This window comes from Eucyclogobius newberryi, unplaced genomic scaffold (assembly GCF_026437365.1).
Source record: "Eucyclogobius newberryi isolate DKJ021-1_F unplaced genomic scaffold, fEucNew1.0.hap1 SCAF_15, whole genome shotgun sequence".
Lineage (NCBI taxonomy): Eukaryota > Metazoa > Chordata > Actinopteri > Gobiiformes > Gobiidae > Eucyclogobius > Eucyclogobius newberryi.
The window spans coordinates 13,792,667-13,819,808 of NW_027315779.1; the positions used below are offsets into that span (position 1 = coordinate 13,792,667).

Here is a 27,142-nt window from a genome sequence, read left to right on the forward strand (position 1 = left end):
GCATCCTTTCCACAGCTCACAACCGTGAAATAGCAAGCTGCAATGTTCTATGGGAAAACACACATCAAATCATGTGCTGGAAATAGCCACGTCAAAGCCAGGGTTTTTCCATCGTAGAACACTCTCAGATATCTAAAAGCAATCATATCCTTGATCTGTGGATCACTGAAGCGCCCATGTGTGGTACAGTAAAGGGTGGTCAAATAAGTAAGGATTTTTAGTGGGTTCGAACCTATCAAGTGCTGCAATTTACTCGACACAGCCCTCTGAAAGATGGAGCGCGGGTGAAGAGCTCTTGTGTCGCAGTCTGCTGTGAGTGACAGGAGGGATGAGTGAGTGGGAGCAGGAGAAAGACACGTGAAGATGAGGAGGAGGAAATGACTTACTACTAATTAGGCTCCAGAAATAGCGCCATATGTAGTGGATTTGTCTGGTGGCTTGAAATATAAATGATAGCTTGTTTTTGTTGCTTTTTCTATAATAGGAAAGCTATCGTGGGTTTCAGAGGGATACAAAAATCAGCACCGTTGCCATGGCAATTAACAATTTTGGTGAAGAGTACTCAAAATTGCCCCTTTTTTTTTTTTTTTAGATAATATCATGTATGTCGTTTTGAAAATATGTAAAAATGCATTACATATATGCTACAAAAACAGTTATGCAAGTAATGTTGTAAATGTTCAAATATAGTTATGTAAGGGGATATTTCTGCACTTCTGTTATTCATTTTACAGACATTTTACATTTGTAAGATAATTAAACCTCTACTAATACGTTTAAAGACTGGTTTTACTTGGATTTACATAATATAGTCTTAATATTGTAATCGGGATACTCACAAAAAATACAGAGATATTATTTTTTGTGAATATCGCCCACCCCTACTTACAAATAAGAAGCTGAGACCGATGAATGAGTCTGGTATTTTTCCCTATCATTCGTGTAAACAGCAGAATATTAAGACATTAGCAGCTACAATACTAACAAAATAATAAAACTGCATAAATAGAGTCAAAAATCCATATTTTTGCGAGTCCAAAGCCCAGCTATGAGCAAACGTGGAGGTTAGATAGAGTATTTAACCTAGCAAATCGATAAATCACAGCACAAAAGAAAATAAATGTGCTGAGTTCACTGAAGAAGGCTAAAAATACATTTGACAGAATACAAAAAACAAACAGAATGAGCTGTGTAAATGTGCTGTGTTAAGAAAATACGATTGAATATATATATATATATATATATATATATATATATATATATATATGTATTTAAACTGTGTTAATCGTGTCACAAAACAAAAACAAATCCACCACATTTGCATAATATGTACTAAACTTAAGTTCTGCAGTATTGTCTGGGGATAGGCAAAGGATTAAACCAATGGTGAACCACATTTCTAATTTTTACCTCTAATATAATAGTGGTGAGAATTAAATAAACTGCCATATGGTTGGTGATTATTGCCGGCTTATTTTACACAAATAAATCAAACAAATATGATTAAATTGTCCAACAAGCCAGCAGCATAATGCATTTACTTTGCGGGTAACATGCCAGGGTGCATGCTTGTGTTTCCTCTAACACATGTGCACATTTGATAAGGCATGAACACATAGAAGCAGTGTTCAACCATATGTACAGCCGCCTCTCCGCATGTCTTTGTTGTCGCTCCGGCTGCACATGTGGCTATTACAGCAGCCATTTGTCTCTGGCACTTTACTTTATTCCTCTCCTCCCCCACACTGAGAGCAGACAGGTTTTATAGCGAGTTGAGATCTTAGGGGACTTCGTGCATACACATTCACGCATCGAACGTCCCATGTCTTTCATCCACCTCCGGAGAGACGGGGGATACCTTTGCTCCCTGAAATAGAAAGCACTCAAATGGACAGTGTCAACACCTCGCTAACCATAATTTATGAGTCCTGAGCGCGATATAATTAGATTTAGAGCCGGACTTTACACATTAAAATGCAGCGCAGCGGTTATTGTTAAAGTTGAAACTGCGATGTCTTTGTGCACATGTAATTAATCTCTAATGGCATCATCCTTGTGCTCGTCCTTGTGGGCGTCAGAGATCCCGGAGTGGGCCAGGAAATATGTACGGTCCACTTGTCCACTTGAGATGCTAAGATAAATCAACAAGCACTTTTTCATGAGATAACATTTACATTCTGAATCTCGTCTATGGCAAGATGTAATCAATTTAAGTAGTGTTTGGCATCACAAAGGTTTCCACATATTTTATCGGTTTAACTCCTCTCAGTGTTGTAATGTATTTTAAATAAAGGAGTTTAAATTGATAATTGTGGTTACTACTTAAACTTCAACAACCGTTACAGGCACGTTTTGTCATAATATCTATATGTGGCAAGAGAACCTAGAGAATGCCGAGGATCAAACAAAAAAACTTTAAGCTAAGAGACAAGATCACACAGCACTCGGCAACCACACATATCCTAACATGGCAACCGTTTATGCTCAGCTTGACTCAAACATTTCCTCCTCCCCATATTGTCACTAGTACAAAGGAATCTGAAATAGCAACGCAATAAGCTCCTCTATCCTTGCCCTACATAAAAAGGAGTGGTGACAAATCACTAAACTGTGGCATTTGAACTAAAAATGCTGCACACAAGAGGAATTTCCACTGAGGCCTCTTCTGAAAGTTTATCCCCAAAATAGTCCTCTTGACTGTTGACTGTTGCTTGACGATGTGCACTGATTATTCACAGTAAGAGACGTGTCAACAATCACAGCTTCTCTGCGGCAAAATATAGCAGGTACATCAGTTACTGTCTCCCAGACTGTCTGATTCAAGTCCAAAATATCTCTGCATATGATATCAACACCAGTCACAAGCTGAGAAGTGTTAGGAGGGGTTTCTACACTCAAAAGAAGAAAAGAAAAAGAAAGATAGATGGGTGAATAGTCAGGTTTGCATGCTTCTCCTCGTGTCTGGGTGGGTTTCCTCTGGGCACTCCTGATTTCCCCATTAAACCAAAACATGAACAATAGGTAAAATCCATCAGTTAAGGTGGTCCTGACCAAACTGAGATCAGGATCTGCATTGTGGACCCCACAGACAGGTTGCCACAGCACAATGCAGAGGACAAATTCACCTCAACCGTTACATTAAGAATACCATTACTATAAACCGTAATACTGAAACATTCAAAGTCAATATTTGACTGTGAAACCTATCACGTTTCCCTACACTGCACATCGCTGCACACTCAATCGGACTGAACAATGTAGTGTATTTTATTAATCAGTTTTTGTAGAATTTTTCAGAATTTCATTGTCTGACTCCAGTCCAAAATGTCACGCGGCACTTCGCCTAATAATACAGTTAATGAAAGCAGACTGTGGTGATCCATCTCACCCCGTACAGCACCACGTCAGCTGACTACATCTGTCCAAATCAGCATCTGTCTCTGCCCCATTCCTCCATCCACTCCGGTGGCAGAGGCGCTTCGCACCCCAGGGGAACCATTTAATGCCAAGTGAGGGAGACTGTAACAGGATTTCAACTGGATTCCAGGTCAGAGCCTGTGGTCAAAGCTAAACGAATAAAGAGGGTTGAAAAAATCTGATCACGGGCAATAAAAGCTAATTATTTCCATATTGTGAGCAAGAGAGCTATGAAATTGTCAAAATGTCACAATATCACAGTAATAGGATTAATCTCAGCCTGCGCAGACGCTTCAGTTTGTCCCTCAACAAATCCACACCACACTTCACTGGGCGACACTATAAAAAGCACCTTCGGGTAGTATTCGTTGAAGGAACCATGCGATCCCTCTGCTTCCAGGTGAGCACTGATTTGCATTAAACATTTGGCATACGATTTACACCAGATGCCCTGATCTATTTTTAGGCTCGGGACCAGCACGAGTCAGACACTGGTTGGCATCCCCCTGTGAGAGTTTGTATCTGTTAGTAAATGGGACGCTGTTAAAGTCATTTTTAATATTAAAAGTATGAACAAAACAACAGTGTAAATCAAACCCCAAAAATGTAAATCAGGAGGGACATCTGTCGTTTAAGAACTGATGCCAAACAAAATGCAAATAACCATATGCCTAATAATGATAATGATTTGTTATGGTATTTCAGAATAGAAAAGCTGAATGACAGAAATACATTTAATTGTGTGCATTTTTTTGTCTTTTCCTTTTTTACTCGTCTAATGTTTGAACCAAAAAGGCTTTTCCAGTTCCCAGTCATTAAAAACTACTCTAGTATCCAGCAGCAGCAGACACAAAGAGAAACCTCCTGTACAAAATAGCACCATCGCATTAGATTCAACTTGCGACTGTAATTTCCCTGCCTTTGTCTGTGATTTCTTTGCGGAGCCTTCATTTGGATCACCGCCGAGATAGAGCGGAAAGACAAATGTGTGAAGGAAATGAAGAGAGTGATGAGTTCAGATCACAGCACAGGACATGTCTGCAGCCGTCTGGAAGAGTCGAGAGAGACAATGAGCTATTTACTCTGTTTATGAGCTCGCGCCGTGCGGTTGTAACGTCCAGACAAGAGCGTCACGGATGAGAAGTGAGCAGCCCGTCTATCTCTCGGACCACGTTTTGCTGCTTTGCCTGGTGGAAGCTGGTGCACTATTAGCAAAGCCCCTCCACCCACAATAGCCTCGCTCCTCCTGTCGCATTGAGAGGGTTAACTCTTGCATGGCTGGCAGGAGCTGTAAAGAAGGGACAAAGACACAGAGGGACGGGTGAGGGAATTAAAAAAATACATCTTCTTTTGGAGCAAATAAAAGATTGCCCGCCAGATATAAAGATGATGCGTGAGTGCCTAGACCGAGAAGTCGCAAAGGGCTGAGTCAGGTTTTTTTTTTTTTAAACGCTATTTCAGGAAATAATAATTGAAACAAATGGAGCTGCAGAGACACTGAGACGTGCGGTGGAGAGAGGATGCAAAGGATTCTAGTTAGTATTGAAATGTGGGGAAGGCCATGCATGTGTAATGTTAAACACACAAACCTCAGGGGCCACAGGGGCCACAGGGGGAGGGGCCAGTCTGAGGTGAGGAGAGGAGACGAATGAGCAAAGAGTTTCTGAGGTGCCATGTGCTGCTCAGGGTGTTGAGGCACATCACAAGGAATCACAAGGATATAAGCCGTTATGACGATAAAAATGTAATTGTGATCTTTGCGTTTGCCACGTCATCCACCTTTTTATGCGAAACAAACAACAACAAAAGAAACACTGACGCATTCCTTTAAAAAAACACACACACACAGTCACACACAGTCACACACAGTCACACACAGTCACACACAGTCACACACAGTCACACACAGTCACACACACACACACAGTCACACACAGTCACACACAGTCACACACAGTCACACACAGTCACACACAGTCACACACAGTCACACACACACACACACACACGAGGAAAGCTCACATGGAGCACGTGGGACGGGACGGAGAACTCCTTCAGGGAATTTAAGAAGAGAAGCTTTTAGTTGCACAGATGCTGTTGCCTGGGGAGATGATGTGCGCTCTCTGTGCTGGTACTACTATTTTTGTGAACAACAAAGAACAATGTGTAGATGCATTAAATAGTAATGATGCAGTCTTAGTCAGAGTTTCTGGAGCCTTTTCAGACAAGTTTCAGGGAGAACTTACAGCTGGGTTAACTTCAGTTCATTATGTACAGTAGTTGCCTCACAAAAGTCTTGTAATAACAAATATGCAGAGTAATGCAAATTGAAATACATGAACAAACAAGTGTGGTATTTTTAGACCTTTTGGTCTTCAGTGAATACTGTAACTTGTTGTGTTATCAAATATATACAGTGATTCTTAGATAATGAGACTATTGGGTGAATGAGCACTGAACTGACTGGATAAAATATATTTGCTAAACAAAATGTCCTGCTGTTTGTGCTTATTTCAGGACTTTTAGCAAATTCAAGGGGAATCATTCTGAATTCTATGATTCCTATTTCCTATTTTTCAAATATGATGGAAAAAACGTTTCACCCTTGTATAAGAAGAAATAGTGAAGATAATATGAAGTTAGTGCTCACTGGGCATTGTATGACTAACCACTCGGACCACCTTCTCTTGTGTCCTTAGGTAAGACACTTCACTTAGTAAGCTTAGTATGAAAGTATAGTGTGTGAGTGATGAGTGCGGGTCAGGGGCAGCCTCGCTTCCATCAGCCTGCCCCAGGGCAGCTGTGATCACAGAAGTATCTTGCCACCACTGAGAGTGGAGTGAATGAATAATGACAATAGTGTAGCTCTTTGAGAGGCTTCGAGAAACCATGACCCTGACCTTTAGACCTGGATGCTCCTTCTCTGCCTCTGGACGCTCTGGACTCTTTCTGCCGCTACAGTCTGTGTGCAGCTGGATGTGCAGCTGGATGAGCGTCTGTCCTGGACCATCTGCAGCCTCCGTGGGAGTAACTCTCCTTCACTGTGATTCTCCTCCAGGTTTCTACTTTTCCCTTGCTGAGAAGAAGGGTCAAGGAGAGGGAAGGCTTGATCCCTGTGAATGTTGTTAATCTTCTAATTACTGTTTTATTGGACTTTCTGTTAAATCAACAATTCTGGGAGGCCCAACAAGGCAATTGCTGTGATTTTGGGCACAACAAAAATAATAAAGAGTTTATTATTATAAACAATTATCAAACATTTTCTTTGATGTTGAGAACAGTGAATGCTCCAGTGGTTAAACTAAATGGAAGTGAAGATTATTCGTATTTTGTTTTTTTTATTTAATTAAAGAAAAACATTTGCACATTATTGATGCCGTCTCCAATGCTTTTAACTTGGTTTTAAAAGCATTTAAAGACATGGACTCAGTCAATTTCCAGTCTTCCTGGAACATATTCCAAGCAAAAGGAGCTGAGTGGACAGTCTTTCTTCCCCAGCTCTGTTCGGCATCTATAATTGTGATTATTCAGGTCACAATATCATTTTAACAAGTAAAAAAATATGTAAAAATAATCATCAAAACTAATAATCATGTGAATCTTATGCAGTAATATTGAGTCATTTCAGTTCCAAAAAAGTCAAATGTCAAGTTCAAGTGAAATAGTGATATTTCTTCTCACAATAATCGTAACATTAAAATTGCAAATCCTGACATAAATGTAACCGCATCAGATTCTCTTAAGGATCCATTGGAAATGTGGATCGCTATAACAAAGACAAAAGGTCAGAGGCACGTGCTGTGATCTCTGTGTGGTCGTCACCAGGACAAGCATTTAAAACAACTTTGCAATTACAACACTTTACAAACTGCCACTGGATTAAAGATAAATAAATCAGTTTTATATTGGTCTGTGCATGTCTGTTGCCCCTGTAATCCTGGCTCGGACTGCAAGTGGGCGGAGCTACAACTCCAGCTCAATGCCACCTTCCAGACAAAGGCAGCAGCGTGAATGTGTTTCCATGACACTTTTCCCACTGTATTCTCACATATGCACCGGCCCACTCGGGGGTAGTAAAACCAGAGGAACAAGTCTATTAATAGATTCTAATCAACGTTAATCACAACACCAGCCAACACCAACCAAGACGCCCCAATTATTCACTTTGTGGACCTTAATCAGCGTAAACACACAGAGGGATGATGTGAAAATGCCTGCAAGTTAAGCTCAAATGCATTCTATAATACGAGAGACACAATGGCTTACAATAATGAGAGTGACAACTGTCTCACAATGGTAAATATTTAATAATAAGACCTGGATTCAAACTTAAGAATCCTTCAATTCATGTGTTTCATAAGGATTCCTTCCTGATTTGAAGGATTTGACATGGCACAGTCCGACGTTGTTATATAGGAAATAGTGAAAATCAAATTAACTCATAAGAAATATTTGAGTGTGGAAAGGTCCATACAAAATCCTTTAAACCAGGAAGGAATCATTTGTCTGAAACCCATGAATACATTAGGGTTTGCATAAAAAAATCAGATATGTATCAATACTAAAACTAGTATCGAAAACACTAATTTGAGAAAGAATCAATATTTTTGTTTTTAATAAATAAGACATTCCCTGTCCCTGTTTTTGAATGGTCTTGAATGGAACAAGACTATACCACACTACTATTGTTTTGTGTCTAAAATAATATATAATATAACAATATCGTTGCATCATACACCTCCTTTTGTTCACAAAATATGTAATGACAATTTTATGTGAATAAAAGAAATGCATAACACAATGTGCTTGAATAAAATAATAAACACAACATCAAATTGTAATAAAATCAGTATTGATCATTTTTCTTTGCATAATATTGGAGATTAAAATGTTTATATTGTGAAAATGCTACTATACCTCAAACTTAACGCATTACCATCACAACAAATGACTGAAGAGTATTTTTCACACCCTACTTTGTTTTTTAACATCAGCTCCCTGAACTCCCTGCCAGACATGTTTCACCTTCCTCCTGCTCCTGCCTCTGTCGTGTCCTACTGAACCAACTTGAAGGTCATACACGGATGTGGTTCACTCCTGGGCTTTGTGACAAACTATCCCACCCGCTCAAAACACACACACACAAACACACACACACACACACACACACATGCACACAGCTTTTACACACAGTGATTTTGCCGCTCCATTGATCGCTCTCCAGACTTGCAGAGGTTAGATATAATGAATCAATCACACATGCATCAGCAGCACCTACAACAGCAGCGGCAGCACAAGCCAAGGCCAACACCCCAGCGCCCCAATGCAGAGTCAGAGTCACCCCTTTAGCATCGGAGGGATTAGAAAGATGGACTTGTCCTGGAGATGGGCTGGAGGATGGGTGGGGACAGCACAAAACTCACTTGTATACAGATTTTGTGTTTTTTGGTGCTTGATCAGAAGTTATGGGTTCTATTCCTCCCACAAAAGTCTTAAGATTCAAGACACTATGGCGACATTAGAGCCTTGGAAGAGATCTTTATGCACATTTTGATTGTCTACATCTGTCTTTGTTCAAATGGGGAATAAGATGGGCTCAATTCAGGTCCAAATACCAAATATGTTATCTAAAATGTTAACTAGGACTTTTGCACTGCAGTGGTTTACTAAAACACAGGCTTTACAACAAAGGAAAACTTCACCTAATATCTGAAAGCATCATATGATCAAGTTTAATATCTGCACATTCTATAAAGCGGATCAAGTATCGGAGAAGCCCCCGGCCAGGCAAATTCAAAAGCACTTGCACGTTCATACGCAAATATAAAGACAAAGAGGGCACAACAGCAGAACCAGGTGTAGTAAAGGCAAAAATGCACCGTACACCGCTATACTTCCACTACAGGCAGACCCGAAGTTCATCTCAAAACTATGTGAGATCTAAAAGCACTCATGTCATGGACGACCTAAATCTGAGTCATCAGACACCAATCAATGTGGCCAGGAGACACATGCCCTTTCTGTTTCTCCTCTTCTCTCATGTCTATTTGATCCTCCTGTCCTTTCCGCTTGTGTCTGTCCCACAGCAGCGTGAAAGGTGAGGCAGAGGACATGTGACAGCAGCACAAGCCACTAATGGGTCTTTGTGCGGAAGAAATAGAAACGTGATCCTCCTCATGCCAATCCTGAGGCGTAAAAAACTAAGTAAACAAGTTGGGACAAAATGGCTGCATGGTCCTCCAGAAATGTTGGGTAAAGAGTGGGCAAATTATTAATTTTGTGGAGTGCGTAAACATAGCAGGTCACTGTTGAAAAGTCGCCAATGCTGAACTTTACAAGCTTTTTTATTTGGTCACCATTGAGTGCAGTGGCTCATGATGGGTTCAGATATAAGCCTAAATAATCTATATCCAAATCATTTGCATTTCCCTTTGAGACTTGACCCACACCATCAATCACACCGCAACATGCTCTCCATCTATTTCCACCTGCAGGCTTAGGGTCATTTAATGCTTCAGTGTTCACAAAACTCACCCACATTTAATTTAGCAAAATATTTCATCTTGGTTGCAAACGTGAGGAGAGCGACAACAACAACAACAAGGCACTCGTAAAATGGTAAAAGACGCCTATATTTAGTGTTAAATACAACAGCATGCCTGAGTTTGCAAATAGTAGCCTAAATCTTAACAAATGGGTGATAAAGTGTGACGTACCTATGGCGTTTGCAGGCGCTGATTCACAGGTTGAGTGTCGGTCAAATGCAGCGTGCGTCTGTGTCCACGCGGCTGTGGCGGAGGCTGTGGCCGGGCTGAGAGTGAAAAGACACGGGAGGAGAGAGAGAGAGAGAGAGAGAGAGAGAGAGGGATGCTGCGGACAGAGGAGGAGGAGGAGGAGGAGTGGTGCTGATGCTGCAGCCGACACCTGGCACGGCATCCTCAGGAAACCATACAGAAAACAGCACGAGTGACGCAGCGCCCTCTAGTGAGTGATTAGTTAGTCAGCACTAGTTATGGTCCTCAGATTTTGATGGGAGGCTAATAATATTTAGTAAACATTTTGGTTTAGGTTTCCATTTCAAATTCACATTTGTAATTCTTAAAAAGTGAAACACAATTTTCATAACATACATTTTGCCATATCTGAAATTCAATAGGTACTAGTTGTTGTTTTTAAACAAATATTTTTCACAATCATGATTTATTTGTCCACAATTTTGACTTGCCACTTCACGTTAACATTTGAAGGTTTCTAAAAATATATATAGAATATTTGTGGAGCCATAATATTAAATCTTACTTAAAGATATTGAAAAATAAAAGTACTTAGTAAGTTTCATGAAAATATATTGAATATTAAAATATATAAGAAAACATATTTTGCGTCAGAGGTGGGTCAAAGGTACTCTTTATAGTGTGAGAATATTAAAACGTTTATTAAAAATATGAATAACAATTGTCAACATTTCTGAGGCCAAAAGACACCGGTTTTATAGATTGACCCAGTTATTTTTTTATGCACTTATAAGGCATTTGCAAGAATTTATGGCTTATAATACTATAAATGCTAAGCCATTAAACAAAAAACAGGCGCGTGTTAATAAAACATGTACAGTATTTGTTAGGTATCCATTTATTGTGTTCACGACAGGAGTTATGATGCCAAAGCACATTATATTCAGACCAAGTCTATTTTAATTTATTTGTGAATTAAAAAGTTTTGATATATTTTGCTATTATTGTTGTTTATATGTATATTATTATTCTAAACCCTGCAACGAGCTGGCCCCTGTCCAGGGAGTACCCCGCCCAAAGGCCCAAAGTCACTGGGCTAGGCTCCAGTCACCCGCAACCCCAAACCGGCGCAGGCGGTCAGAAAAATATAATAAAAAGGAATATTATTATTATTATTAATTGTTCTATGTTGCCCCTTAAAGCCAAAGCAAGTTCCTAGTTTGTGAATTCTGTTCACTGACAATGGTTCACTGACCCCGATCTGTTCTAAAACTGAGTGGGAGGCCAATGTCAAAAACATCCTGCAGTGCCCCGTTAGTTTCAAGTTAAAGTGATAAATTGTACTAAACACCTTGTAAGTGTTCTTGTTGTTGTTGTTGTTGTTGTTGTTGTTTTATGGCGGTTGACATCCGAGTGTTGCATTACCGCCAGACTTTATTCCTTAGACTTTGTCGTAGTCCTAAAAGTTCTTCTTCCAGTGCCTTGACTTCCAGTGCTTTGTCCTCAGACTCTGTCGTAGTCCGTAAAAGTACTCCTTCCATTGCTTTGGTGTTAAAAAGTCTACGCCGTGCGTCTACGAGCTGCCACTCGTAGACGCACGGTGTTGAACTGGTGCTTATTAACGCCTTATAAATAGCTTGGAACAGTATTTTAAAGCATTACCAAATATGGTATTGTGGATGTTTTTTGACTTAGCAAAGGGAGAAGAACACAACTATTTGGAATTCCTATGTACAAGCCACAAATCACAAAATTACAGAAATGGTGAATAATGAATAGAAATAAATCTTTGGGTGAATTATAAGCACACATGACAGGCCTATAATTTGACTTCCTGGTTGGACACAGGCTGCAGATGACATATCATTCAAACAACCCAAATAGTTATGACACCTTTATGCTGTTTAATTCATTTTAAAACTATTTATTGTGCGTGAAAAGTCCACTTGGACTGATAAAACTGTGATAAATATTTACCATAGACACAATGCCACCAAACAAAGCAATCATTAGAAAAAAATAAATCCACATTATCAAGTAACACAGCGGTTTATAATCCTGTTTAGGCAAATTACACAACTTGACTTTTATTAGATATCATCACCATATTTATTTCAGACGTAAACACAAGAATCTGAAAGACATAGGATAACATTCATCTGAATAGCCACTGTAAAACACATGTAGAAGTAGGCCTTTTCATACTGCACTTAATGTGTTTTTGTGAGCGGTAGATCCCAACCTAAAATGACCTGTTTTTGTCAATCACACAAATATTCCTATAAAAATAATAATTAATGAATAAACATGACAAAGAAATGCAAAGGCAGTTGTTTTCCTCCCTGAGAAGAGAATGATGAAAGCAAATATACAACATAAGCAAGTCTTCAAGGCCACATTTGAAGCAAAAGCCACATACAACGAAGCAAACAGACACGGCATAAGGCACTGGCTAATTTACAAATAATTTACCCCAAGAAATAAACATTATCTACATGTTTTATATAATACATTCCCTTATTTCACATTAGATGTGCTTGATGATTTAAATGTGTTCTAAATTATTTGTAGCGAAGAGTCAGCTTAGTTCACTTTTAGTCACCATTTAATCACATTTACCCCTTGAAAACAAGAATTCAAGGACATTTCCAGCAATACATTCAAATTATACCAGAAAAATAATACCTCTATAATAATACTATATTAATAATAATACCTCTTAGAAGCACATGATCAAACAAAACACCAAAGAATTCAAAAAAGAATATCATAAACGATAAATCCAGGAGACACCGAGCCAGGACAGTCAAAAGTTTCAACGTGCTAAAGTATAAAAGCCAACAGATTAATATTGGTTCAGTTTCATCATGTAACAAATTTATCTTCCAACTCCTTTTTTTCTCCTGTGGCAATAATGCCAGTCACCATGATTGCCTTGTCTGAATTTTAACTGTTATTCAAAGAAAAAAAAGAAAAGAATGAACCCAAACCACAAGTTGGATTAGACAAGTGGAGCCTAACCGTTAGCTGCAGCTCTACAGGCGTTTCCCGGTCTGACCTGGGCCGATGTCAGGGTAAACATAGACCCTCTCTGACAGCTGCGGAGTGTTGCAGTAGATTGTGCAATTGATCAAGATGATTAAAGCAGCACTTCAACATGGCGTATGTACAAAAGATTTGGCACATTCAACATTTCCTGCAGTGCCTGTCCATTTTATGTATGAGGATTATGCACTAATGAGATGCTGATCAGATTTGGAAAACATAATATCCCTCAAATCCCACGCACACCAAACTACAGACCTGTCCCCATTGTGTAATGCATTGCACCATGGGAACAAACAATGGCTCCTTTGCAGGTGAACAAGTGTTTTAAAATGCCTTGAGAACCTTGAGAAAATAGTCCTTCGCCATCCAAACTTGGGCCCTATAATGTCCAGTTAAAAGTGAGTGTTTTTCATATCCTCAGTCCTCTTCTTCCAAAGCATCTGTACTGTCGTGAAGGAAAGCTTGTTTTTCTCGAGCCATTGAGTCCAGTTCACGATCAGACTTAAGACTGTGCATCTCAGCGTCGGGAGAAGAGCGGTTGATTGCAGCTTCAGCGCTGTGGTGGATGCCATAGCAGAAGTAAATAACCATACCTTCAACAGAGGAACACAAATGTTACGTAATCATTTAGAAATCTGCTCATAATAATCTAATTCATCTCACCTATGGCCATCCAGATAGAAAAACGTATCCAGGTGCCAGAGTCCAACTGCATCATTAAGTAGACATTAACGAACATGCTAATAACAGGAATAAAAGGTAAGAGGGGAACCTGAGGAGGGAAACAAGAGACAGACAATCAGACAATCCATCTTTAGTGAATAAATTGCATCAAATTTAGAAGACAAGAGATTGAAACCTTGAAAGAGAGCTTAGTCTTGCTTTCTGGTTGCCTCCAGACGACAAAGACCAACAGCAAACACACTATGAAAATGAGAGCAAGGACGGAGAGGTTCCATGGAGCAAAACCGCCCTGCACCGCCAGGATACTGAAGGCCAGGATCAAAACCCCTGAGAGGAGGAGGAAATGTCACATTTGGGTTCCCTGCTTTGTGTAAGCATGTGTGAATAAGCCTTTACCTAATAGGGACGCACAGATGTTGACAATGTAGCCGGACAGTGCAGATGGCTCTGGGTTATCAGGAAACATGATGCTATTGAAGCTGAGCCTCTCCTCCACTCCCGGGAGCATGCCCATGCTGGGGATACTGATGCCGTCAATAAACTCCATACACTCATGAGTGTCGGCCATCTCATAGCTCATACTGGGCTGCTCAGGCTGGTACCTGACAGAAAATACAGATATGTGACTTGGTCATGGATAGATACTAAGAAATCCGCTTCAGTTACACAATTACTTCACAACAATAACAGGGAAAATGGGTTTTGGGCCATTTGCCCCAGGCCTGGCGACTTTAAACATAAACAACAAGTTGTATCTAAAACATAAACGACAATGATCATACTGTTGCTACAAAGACTCAGGTCACCTTAACAGTAGTGTGTGTGTGTGTGTGTGTGTGTGTGTGTGTGTGTAACCAGAAGTTAACAGTAATGTGGGCACACTGACCTCAGCACCAGGACACAGGCTGCCACCAGAGTGTAGGCCAACAGTGTTCCTATGGACATGAGATCCACCAGGTCCTTCAGGTCAAACAGGAAGGCCATGATCGCTGTGAAAAACAACTATGATTTAAGGGAGTTAGGATGACTCCAAAGTCCTATTATTGTGTGGTTTTGGTCCTGTCCTGAGTTTGTTCAAATTACAAGAGTATAAATGAGTCCACTCCCACATCCTTTCACAACAGTGTAGATCATTTAACACAGCTAATCTAAGAAAGAGGGCTCTAAACAAGGACACTTATTTTTTTCAAGTGTTATGACCTAAATAGTCTTTTGCATGCAGGTTATACCAGGAAGTCCATGTAGGCCTTTTAACCTAAACCTTCCTCTTTGAGCGCCCCGTTAGGACTTTCTCTGTTGAGCTGGACATGCATTCCCTGTCTTACCCGACATCACGCCAGCAGCAAAAGTGGATGTAACGGGAGCTTTCCTCTCGCTGACGTGGGCCAGGAAGGAGAAGAGCAGGCCGTCCCGCGCCATTGCAAAGATTATACGGGGCAGGGGGAACATGGAACCCAACAGACTGAGGGAGTGTGGTGATTGGAGGGACAGAAGAGTTTGGACAAAGACGTTGGAAGAGAAGACCAAATTAAATATTGTTTTGACAGTTCAATTTGTGTGTGTCATTATGAGTATGATGCCAAAAAGGAAAGGTGTGGGTTTCAGTGGAACATGCATTTTTTCATGCCATTATTGCTGTTTGGTATTGATCATAGGTTAAATGAGGTTTGTGTTCAATTATAACACTTTAATATGTTAAAGTAAGAACAAATGTGTTTTAAAAGTGTTTCAGTTCAAGGAGTACAATTATGAAATGATGAATTAAAATTGTATACTTACTTAAGGTTTAAATAACGTCTTGAACATTAATAAATATCAATCAATCAATCATTGCAAATTATACTACGTCCAATATATATAGTTTTAATATCATACATGATCTGTGACAAGCAAATGTTAAGGTTAACGGAGACCTATTTTGCAGAATCCACTTTTAGGAGCTTTTAACCATATTAAGATTGCTTTCTCTTCTCATTAAAATCACTCAAAGTTTTATTTAGAGTGATTCATGCTGAATATTTGTGTAATCTGGACTCTGCTGCAGACAAGACGTCGTTCCTCCGACAAATCCTGTGTTCACTGGTTCCCGATCGTTCAGCAACTTTATTTTCCAGCGCTGCGTAGCCATTTTGACACAAATTTTAAAGATCTGCTGCTCTCCATAAGGCGACGCACCTTAAAGGGGCCGGCGCAAAACAGAACGGCAGTTTTCTGCGCAGAGGTAAGCAGACTTGTTTTAGATCAATATTGCAATTTAAAATGATCAAAATATAACATTGATCCACGGGTGTTGTAGATTAGAACTATATAGAAGACAAAAGCACAATAGGTCTTCTTTGTTGTACACTTCATTGGCCCCACAGGGAAATTTGTCCTTTTCATTTGACCCTTCCTTAAATGCTGCAGGGGCCACCTGTCAGGAGCATCTCCATATCTGAACTAGGCCTGGAGGATTGTATATTTTGTTTATATTTTGGTTCTTTAGTCGCCTCTAAAAGACTATTTGAAAATACTAAGAATGAATTGTGGAAAAAAATAAAAAAATAAGATAGTAATAGTTTTTTTTTTTTTTACATATTGCCTTTTGTGTGTTATCCTATATATCCTATACGTTTGTATCTATTCGTTTGGGAAACCACAGTTTGTAAGGCAGCACATGCAAAGTGGTAGTTATGTTAGACATGCGTGTTGAGGTGAGGGGTGCAGTTAGTGGGATTTTGGTGCTGGGACTGACGCACACCATGAACTTGAAAAGCAGCCCATCATTACACAGCCATGAGCACATGAGGGGTGGGCAACATAACACCCATCAGGCTAGCAGGGGGAGACCAGGAAAAGAGTAGTATCATCAGATATGTCCAGTTAGTGAAAACGTACAGGAGTCTAAAAGAGCACATTTAATTCACCTACAGTACAGGGCAAAACATTTTTTTTAGCTGACCATATCCTCATGCTCTGCACAGTACTGTACATCAAAGCAGTAATACATTTCCCTATGATAAGATTGGGTGTAGATTACTGTGAGCCATTGTACGTAAACTTGTGCGTAAACTTACCTTGTAGACAAAGCACACAGTGAACCCACAGCTACCGCGTACTTGGCCCCTCCCCAGCCCACGTAGTTGAAGGCCACGGGCAGAGGGCTGTTGCTGTCCAGCAGGTAGTACGGCATCATCATGGTGAGAGCAGCAGAAACACCAAAGTAGGCCACAAAACAGATGAGTAAAGACGATACGATGCCTATGGGGATGGCCCGCTGGGGGTTCTTCACCTCCTCACCTGTGTACAGGTACATTATGTGTTATTACATGTTATTACATGTCTTTTATACCTATTTGAGGTCAAGCCAAAGCTCTAGTTAAAATAGTTGAGAATGGGGGGCTGAGAGTGAAGTCAGAGACCAAGGTCGAATCAAAAACAATAGATTTTTAACTTGGTTGAAAATGTGAATGACTTAAGCAATTAATTTTGTTTGAAGCATAACTAGAGACAGGGAGTACTTTGTTGAGATTGGACAGTTGATACGCAAGAGTGCAGTGTCCTACCAAAATTATGCAGATGACACTCATAGGTGAATATGGACCAGTCTCACTGCATTCAAAAGATCAGGGTGAGGATGCAGAACAGCTTTCTCCAGCTAAACTCAAACATGACTGAAATGATTGTCTTCGAGCCACCGACACAAAGAAAAACCTCCAGCGTCTCGCTCTAAAACCTACATATCAAGTGATAAATTGAGGAGTAATAATGGACTCAAGACTTTAACTAACACATCAAATCAGCAGTTTTTTTACCATCTAAAAAACATTGCTAAAATCAAAAGTATAGTGTCTAACAGTCTCCCTGAGGTCGAGAGACAGGCGTGTGAACGTACCTTAAACTCTCTACACATTCTCATGTATTTACAGGCCAGTTTAATGTTAATGTTAATCTTATGATCAAGTCTAGTTTGTTTAACAGGGATTACTAACACATTATCAGCTAGTGTTTTGGCACACTTCCAATAGTTCTGCAAAAACAGATGCATTTGAGCCACATTCTACACAACTTATTTTCAGCAGTTTGGACAAGGAGCTTATGTTTCCCGAAGCCGTTCAGCTGCAGGCGATTACGCAACTGCTCCACTTAGACCAACACTCCAGTCTTGTACTACACCAAGATGATGGACTGTGGAAGTGTTTCTGTTTTTCCTCTTATTACGCACACATGACAGATGCTCTGTATGTGTGTAACTATTGTAAGCACCGTAGCCTGCATATACGCATGTCACTCAGCTACATGCACATATGATATTATTACTACGGGCTGTTTTGGATAGTGTGACAGATCCGCCCCCCACTAAACTGAAGCAATAATTTACAGTGAGTGTCAGGTTAACCAATCAGACTGCAGGGAAAATGGGGAGGTGAATACCAGGGGTGCAGCCAAAAGTCAAGCTGGAAACAATCAGAGAAATTGCTTCTTTAAATGCACTGAGAAGTTATTTACAGGTGTAGGGTTCAGGGTGGACCACTGGTTGATTTATATACAAAAGACTTCTCCAGGGCCTGGTCTGTTTGTCATGACCAATGAAAGATTTAGGGCAAACATGTGATTTTCTTTTTTCTCCTAACTTATGTAACACTCCTGGATGTTTAGACATGCTTAGGATATGACAAGTTCAAAATATCCAGTTACACCACTCCCTACCCCCAGGGCTGACTCAAGTCAGTGGTTTGAATGTAATGCTAAGAGCGCACTTCTACATGCACGCACACACTTCTACATGCACGCACACACTTCTACATGCACGCACACACTTCTACATGCACGCACACACTTCTACATGCACGCACACACTTCTACATGCACGCACACACTTCTACACGCACACACTTCTACACGCACGCACACACTTCTACACGCACACACTTCTACATGCACGCACACACTTCTACATGCACACACTTCTACATGCACACACTTCTACATGCACGCACACACTTCTACATGCACACACTTCTACATGCACACACTTCTACATGCACGCACACACTTCTACATGCACGCACACACTTCTACACACACACACTTCTACACGCACGCACACACTTCTACATGCACGCACTTCTACATGCACGCACACACTTCTACATGCACGCACACACTTCTACACGCACGCACACACTTCTACACGCACGCACACACTTCTACACGCACGCACACACTTCTACACGCACGCACACACTTCTACACGCACGCACACACTTCTACACACACACACACTTCAACACGCACGCGCTTCTACATGCACACACTTCTACACGCACGCACACACTTCTACATGCACACACACACTTCTAAACACACACACACTTCTACACGCACGCACACACTTCTACACACACACACTTCTACACGCACGCACTTCTACACACACGCACTTCTACACACACGCACTTCTACACGCACGCACACACGCACTTCTACACACACGCACTTCTACACACACGCACTTCTACACACACGCACTTCTACACGCACGCACTTCTACACGCACGCACTTCTACACACACGCACTTCTACACACACGCACTTCTACACGCACGCACACACGCACTTCTACACACACGCACTTCTACACACACGCACTTCTACACGCACGCACACACGCACTTCTACACACACGCACGCACACACGCACTTCTACACACGCACGAACTTCTAGAAACGCACTTCTACACACGCACGCACTTCTAAACACACACACTCAAGCACATCTACACACGCACGCACTTCTAAACACAAACACTCACGCACTTCTACACACACACGCACTTCTAAACACACACACTCAAGCACATCTACACACGCACGCACTTCTAAACACAAACACTCACGCACTTCTACACACACACGCACTTCTAAACACACACACTCAAGCACATCTACACACGCACGCACTTCTAAACACAAACACTCACGCACTTCTACACACACACGCACTTCTAAACACACACACTCACGCACTTCTACGCACGCACGCACGCACTTCTAAACACACACACTCAAGCACATCTACACACGCACGCACTTCTAAACACACACACTCACGCACTTCTACACACGCACACTTCACTGACCTGTGGTGGCGATGCAATCGAATCCCACAAAAGCATAGAAGCAGGTGGCAGCTCCAGACAGGACCCCAGTGAAGCCAAACGGCATAAAGCCACCGACACCCAACTGCTCTTTGGTCACCACAATATTTGTTAAACTGACAATGAAATGCACAAAAAGGGGTAAGACAAATCACTACTTAGTAATGACAATGTTATTACTGCTTAGTTAGTACTTAGTACTTAGTACAATTTCCCAATTACTACCATTGGGAAATGGTAAAATAGTTTGACATTCAAATCATATTACATAAGTTAACTGGATGGCAGGTGCTTACTTGAAGCTGGAGTTACTTGTATAATTGTCTTTGAGGACCTGTTCGGGGTCTATTTGCCAGTTCTTCAAAGTCCCTTTGACCAGTCCAGAGATCACCATGAACAATAGGACCAGGACATTAACGCAAGTGAACACTTTATTCACGATTGCTGATTCTTTGACTCCAAATGCCAGTAAACCTGGAGGAGAATTATATGTAAAAAGAAGATGTAAAATAATACAAAGACCCTAAACCTAACTTTTCAGGCCGGAAACCCCAAATAAACCATGCACTGTAAGTTGCAAAACAAATGATGTCGAAGGAATGAAGAATAGTTTATTGAGGCTTTCCGTGGTTGGGCACGGTTTGCTTGACCTAGTGTGAGCGCGCATTATAGTCTTCAATTAAAGAATAGATTAAATACATTGTTACATTTTTTTATTTTCATTTCTTGACCTAATCGTGAGACCCATATTGTTATCTATATCTAGACATACATACATATATTACGCCCACTGTGTATTAAAGTGAACAATATGCTTCCTACCTGATAGTGTGATTATGATGATAACAGCAAACATGTCAGGGTATTTTGCTAATACACCTGGAGCATTCATGGACATGTATGTGGAACAGAAGTGCTCGATTCTCTTCCCTATCAACTCATCGAAGGTGGCGCTCCATGCACGGGCCACACTGGACGTGCCTTAAAAACACAATAAATGTTTTCTCTTCAAGGAAACGTAAAATGTGAGCCCCTTGAAATAATGAAATGTATTAGTGTCTCACCAATAACATAGGAAAGAATGAGGTTCCAGCCTGTGATGAAGGCCCATAGTTCCCCCACTGTCACATATGAGTACAGATACGCTGAGCCTGTTTTAGGAACCCGAGCCCCAAACTCGGCATAGCACAGCCCTGCTAAAACTGAAGCTAATGCTGCTATCAAGAAAGACAGCACTATCGCAGGTCCTACAAATGAGAAGATATAAATGTAAGAGACGTTTACATTATCAGAAATAACATTATGACCACTGACAGTTTAAGTCCATTTCAACCAGGCTTTTAAGCTAAAGCACATGAGTGTCCAAGTAGTAATAGTAAAACCACAGGGCCAGAGCAGCTCCTGTGGGGTGTCCCAGACTGTTGTGGTCAGATATTCAAAGGAACATTGGCAACAGGTGGTTAATAATCAGGAATTCAGATGTATTACTGTATAATAGTGAATATTCTAAGTAATTCATTAGCATTATAAGGCAGGTGGGCCTAAAGTTATGCTTGAAAATAGAATAGAATTTCTGACAAAAAAATGAATGACCTAAATTCAATTAGACCTCAGTTCAACATACCTGAGTTTTCCCTGGCCACAGCCCCAGCTAACACATAGACTCCTGCTCCCAGAGTGCTGCCAACGCCGAGCGCCACCAGGTCGAACGTGTTGAGACAGCGGGACAGTCGGGACTCCTCTGTGTTACAGTTCACTGCCTTCACCCTCAGCAGCTGCTTCCCAAAACGCACAAGCTTTCCCAACGCCATCAGTGAAACTGGGGCCGCAGGAACAGGAGGGGAGGGGCCAGGAGGGGGAAAGGTTACACACTGCCCTTTCTAGAAGAGACAAAACATGAAGACTAGTGATGGTTTCTGATCATAACAAAATGTCTGTAAAATACATTAACAAAGCCACGGATGTTTTGGGTGCTGGTATTTTAACAGTTTAAAGGTGGGTAAGGACACTTTATTTATTTCAATATACTCCTTGAAAAATAATTAATATTTTACATTACATTTCAGAATATATTCAACGTTTAATAATGAATAATAATACATTTTCAGTTTGACCACAACTATGTGTTCTTGTTTTAACTCAAATAATTCCCAGCAAGTTCCTGTTCTGTAGCAAAGGAAAGAAAACAAACACATCAAGAGCAGAAAACCACAAAAACACGACAATACCCACACACTAAAGACAGTCAATGACTACAAGTGTAGCCTTCTCTCCACCCTTTGAAAATGGCCAAAGAGCTGCTTGACCTCAAATAGAGGGGAACATAAATCTCATTTTTCTCAGTTCTAATCTAAACTTATTTCCCACCCATATGTTTAAACTACAGCCCATTGCTTAAAAAGGAAACAAAGAAAGTAATTTATGCACTAGACTGGAAGTAGAAAAGAGGGTCATACCAAACCACTTATGTAACATCAGTTCAGCTGGACAAAAAACTAGGGGTCCATTCAAATGCACTAGTGTTGCTGACAAATGTTACATAAGAGACAGAGGAGACATGGAAAAGCCCCTGAAAAAGGGTCACAACAGTAGAAGGAGAACATCTGGAACAAGCTTACACTTACAATAGCAGTGGAAATGGTACAAAGTCTCTACTACAAATGCATTCAAGCACAAAGTATGGGGAAGTTCTTTGTCTGTTGTCAAACGACCCATGCACATTCCTCAGAAGTGAGATCATTTTCAAGATTACATTATCTAACGGCAGAAAATATAAACACTGGCTAGAGTATGGGAAAGACACTTTAAATGAGTTAAGTAAGGAGGTCTGACATGTGATGTGTACGATAGAGCTAAAAGGAAAATTACATGACCTGAAATTGGTGGCACAGTGACCAGAGTAACTGACATGATGACGCAAACGCTCAATGCTCTTGTGGTCTGCTTCAGTTTAGACAATCTACCAACAGACGTTACATGCCATTTTATTTAAATGAAGATTAAAATATAATAATCAGGGCTGAATAGAACTTACAAACGTTTGCGGCAAATTTGAGTTCAGCAGCAAAGAGCAGTCAAACACAAACATTACATTCCACTACATCAGACAGTTATTTGATCATAGTTTATATTTTACTATTATTATTATAATTGTTTTTACCACGTTACATCATATCGCCATGGCAAATTCCTAGTTTGTGAAATGTGTTTACTGACAATGGCAATAAGATTCTGAAATGGTATTTACTATAACATTTTACTTTATTTTTCAGTGGTATTTTTGCTATCTTATATTACATAAATGTATATTGTATATACTGACCTCTATTAAACTTCATTAACTGTATGAAACTACATATTATGTACATATTGCTGTTTCTGTGTATATTAATGATGTAGGTATATATGTATGTGCATAAACAGTACGTATGCTGGGTATGTGCATGTATGTATCTTCACATATATTTGTATATTTGGACAGCAGGAGGAATATTTTTTTTATTTTTTTAGCAACTATTATTATTGCAGTGGTTATTGCTGCTATTGATTTTTATTATTCTTATACTTTTAATAATAATGTGAAGGGGACAACTTGATCACACAGAAGAAAAAGATTCTGAACTGGTTCTCATATAGAGGACAAAGCCTGGTGTAGATGTGGAGGAATGACCTCTGTCTAAAGGGGGCACAGGGAGCTGCTCCTGTGAGCACCATACATTGTTCACTTGTACTTACAGATGGGTCTGCAGGCAGCACAGTTGTTATCCGAATGCAAAACCAGATGAACATTTATATGTTTTTTTGTTGTTTTCAAATGTCAGAGCATTACATAAGGACAGCATAGTGCCGTGAAAATGGATTTTAAATACTTTGCAGTTGGAGATGGTGGACAGGAGGTTTGTGACAAAGACAGGGACAAGTATGGTCTGATATTGGTTTGGACAAAAATCAAGGGTCTATGGACTACCATTTGTTGTTGGCCCTCAAGCCTCCTGCTAAATTTCCATGTGCAATAGTTGCAATTTTCTTTACTATGAAACAATACACACGCACAGTTCCACAGACAATGTGCAGTAGAACAAGAGCCAGAGCACTATATGAACTGCTTGACCTCTCTTTGACCTGTGAATTATGCAATATATAGTCTTCAAATAATGACACATGACACCTGCAAAAATATGGGTCAGCCTACCAAAAATAACCAACTGAGGCTAAAACTAAATCACATGTTGGTGTTGAGAGTTACACTGTAATAGCCTCATATGGCCTAGGAGGTTATTAACAGAATGTCATTAACCCTGCATTCACAGTAATGACAAGGTGATCTTTTCTAAAGCACAGAAGTACATCACCTGTTGAAACCATAAAGCATCGACACAGAGGGATTCCATATGACCAACTCATGTTTGATGGATGCAGCAGGGAAATACTATCTGTCTCAATCACATGGGTGGGCTATTCCCAGAACCTTTCACTTCAAATGCAGACGGACATATGCACACAACGAAGCATGGGAACAATTTAGCAGTTATGACACCAATGGAAATATGAATTATTGTCATTGTATATCCACAAACATTTCATAGCTGCTGTTGCAAGCTCACAACCCACTGACCTACTTAACATATGATGTAAATAAAAAATATTGTTGGGATGTTTTTTTTGTGTCATTTATTACTTTACTTCACAATTTACATTTGTCTTGGCGGACTGGATTGGTACCAAATGAGGAGTCATGTCTTGACATCTAAGAAGGAATAAGAAAGAGGGATGTGCCCCGATCAACCAATCAAGAGATCGGAGAGGCTCTGACATTTAAAGGCTGCCAAGTAATACCCCAGCACAATCAAAAAATATATGAAAAGAAATAAAGAGGGTGACGAGAGAAAAAGAGAGGCATAATATTGCAACACAGTGAAGAGCTTTTTAGACAGTGTGTGTCTCTAAGTGTGAATCGGGGTGAAGAGTGGGATAGACGTTCAGCAAATTGTCAGCGCAGGGAATTACATCTCAGAACACTGAGGTAGATAGAGACCTTAACTCTAGATTTGCTTCACAATTGCAGTATTAATTGACTCCTCATTTACACCCAGCTGTGGTGAGCTGGTTTCGAGCCACAGATGCCCCGAGGCAGACTAACAGCATTATTGCTATAACTCTGTGCCAACCTCCATCAAACAAACACGCTTGAACCACAGCTGCACAATAGGCACAGAATATTTATTTTCAGGCCTTTAACTCTAAATATGTTTTTTTCACCTCCTCTTCGGCCACTTAAACATGTTGGGGATCTCTATTCATGTCCCACTTCCGGTGATCTTATGTAATGTACCAATGCACTTAAAGCTGTGAGGCCTTCTCTTCCTCCAGTTTACTTCAGCAGGTTCTTACTAAGATCAGCATTATTCTTGAACAAATGGTTTGGTTTTTAGGACAGGTTGAATTCTCTCACCCTTTTTGTTTTCTCATGCGGAGCCTCTGGTCTGCTTCAGCTGATGGAGTGTTCAGTATACGAGAATGTTGTGTATTTATCATGCTTCACTACAATATACTCAGTGTATTCAGTGTATTCATTAGAAGCATGGCACGTGTTTCTGTTGTGGTGTCGGTGGGTCACCTTCACCTAATACACTGTATTACAGCAGTTCCAGTCACAGAAAAACATAACATCACACCAGTCAGATTCCTGGAAAGTTAAAAGGTTCAGCGTCCAGTCATCAATACTGAACAGAAAAGTGTGAGGGAGCCACTGATCCAGAATAGACTGTTATTCAAAACTTTTATGCAGAAATCCCAGTGAATATTGGGCTGCACACGGTGTCATGCTGGGTGTCATTTACATCTCTTGCACTTCCTGAACATGATCATGTTCGTGCTCACATCTTTCATATTTTACAATCTGTCTGATGAAATTTATCTGATGAATTGTGTAAGAAAAGAACATCATGTGCTCGAATCTTGGAATGGATACAAGGTCAACAGTCAAAAACCTTAAAATATATGTAACAGGCTCAAATATAGGCTTGTCACAGAATAGTAAGAATAATGCATGTTCAAGCAGTGATCTCGTTTCATGATACTTCAAGCACCAGATTTAAGGTGGTAGTAGTAGTAGTAGTAGTAGTAGTAGTAGTAGTAGTAGTAGTAGTAGTAGTAGTAGTAGTAGTAGTAGTAGTAGTAGTAGTAGTAGTAGTAGTAGTAGTAGTAGTAGTAGTAGTAGTAGTAGTAGTAGTAGTAGTAGTAGTAGTAGTAGTAGTAGTAGTGAATTGCACCTTTGCACATGTAAAGCAGTGGGGTGTGCAATTGCTTAATAAACAAAACATTTAGAAGTAGATAGATAAATAGATAAGACAATAAGAGTAGTTATATAGACCCGTGTCATTTTAATAATAATTCTCCAGCTTCCATGCTTTGTTGCTTCCCGGTGCAGTCGTTTTAAAGCCCGGCCATGTGGCTTATTGCTGCACGGCTTTTTAACATTTTACGACTTTACACAAGGTCGTAACCACGAGGGCAGCCACGCCAAATATAATTTAAGCAACTGGGGGGAAAGGCAAAGTGAAAAGACGCGTGCGTAAAAGTGCTCTTTACTTTACCCTGTTGATCCGGCGCAAGCGCATGAAGGAGCGATCCAGATCAAAAGTCAAACCGTCTCTGCTCAAAACAATAATAAAACCCGCAAACTGAAGCTGGAGGTCATTCTTACAGGGCTGTGGTCCGCGCGGAGACTTGGCGATTGGAAGTGGAGAATTTGAAGGTTTCAGGTTGCGGTGTTTAGCGCGTTTTAGGTGGAGGAGGGGGCGCAACGCGCAGCCCCGCCCCCGCCCGCGTCTGGAGCTGTTCTTAGAGACGCCCCCAAGTGACAACAGGGCCCTCACAGGACCCTCACAGGACAGGACCCTCAGAGAACCCTTACAGGACCTGGCTCAGGACTCACAGGACCCTCACAGGAGTCTCACAGGACAGGACCCTTACAGGACCTGGCTCAGGACTCACAGGACCCTCAGGACAGGACACTCAGATGAATCACAAATCACAGCTATGTTCCACTTTATTATGCAAGGCTCTCTTCAGAAATGGAAACCAAGCAACTGGATTTACAGCATCCATTGTTCAGAA

At 40.6% G+C, this 27,142-nt stretch overlaps 2 protein-coding genes across 2 annotated transcripts in view; both read right to left on the bottom strand.

The window, feature by feature from the left end:
- mtus2a (microtubule associated tumor suppressor candidate 2a) overlaps positions 1-10,257 on the bottom strand; it is a 55,598-nt gene extending 45,341 nt beyond the window's left edge. Inside the window, exon 1 of the mRNA XM_072446091.1 lies at positions 10,134-10,257. The gene's annotated coding sequence lies outside the window, so the exon portion shown is untranslated. The remainder of the gene's footprint in view (positions 1-10,133) is intronic.
- Positions 10,258-12,250: 1,993 nt separating this feature from the next.
- On the bottom strand, positions 12,251-26,747 carry slc7a1a (solute carrier family 7 member 1a). The gene is made up of 13 exons (XM_072446090.1): positions 26,620-26,747; positions 21,648-21,903; positions 21,088-21,270; positions 20,846-21,004; positions 20,320-20,497; positions 20,006-20,139; positions 16,940-17,162; positions 15,209-15,345; positions 14,770-14,872; positions 14,280-14,485; positions 14,059-14,210; positions 13,863-13,971; positions 12,251-13,792 (listed from the first exon to the last, which is right to left on the bottom strand). The coding sequence occupies exons 1-13, from the start codon at positions 26,641-26,643 to the stop codon at positions 13,617-13,619; spliced, it is 2,040 nt and encodes a 679-aa protein (XP_072302191.1). The 5' UTR covers positions 26,644-26,747; the 3' UTR covers positions 12,251-13,616.
- Between the last annotated feature and the right edge of the window lie 395 nt (positions 26,748-27,142).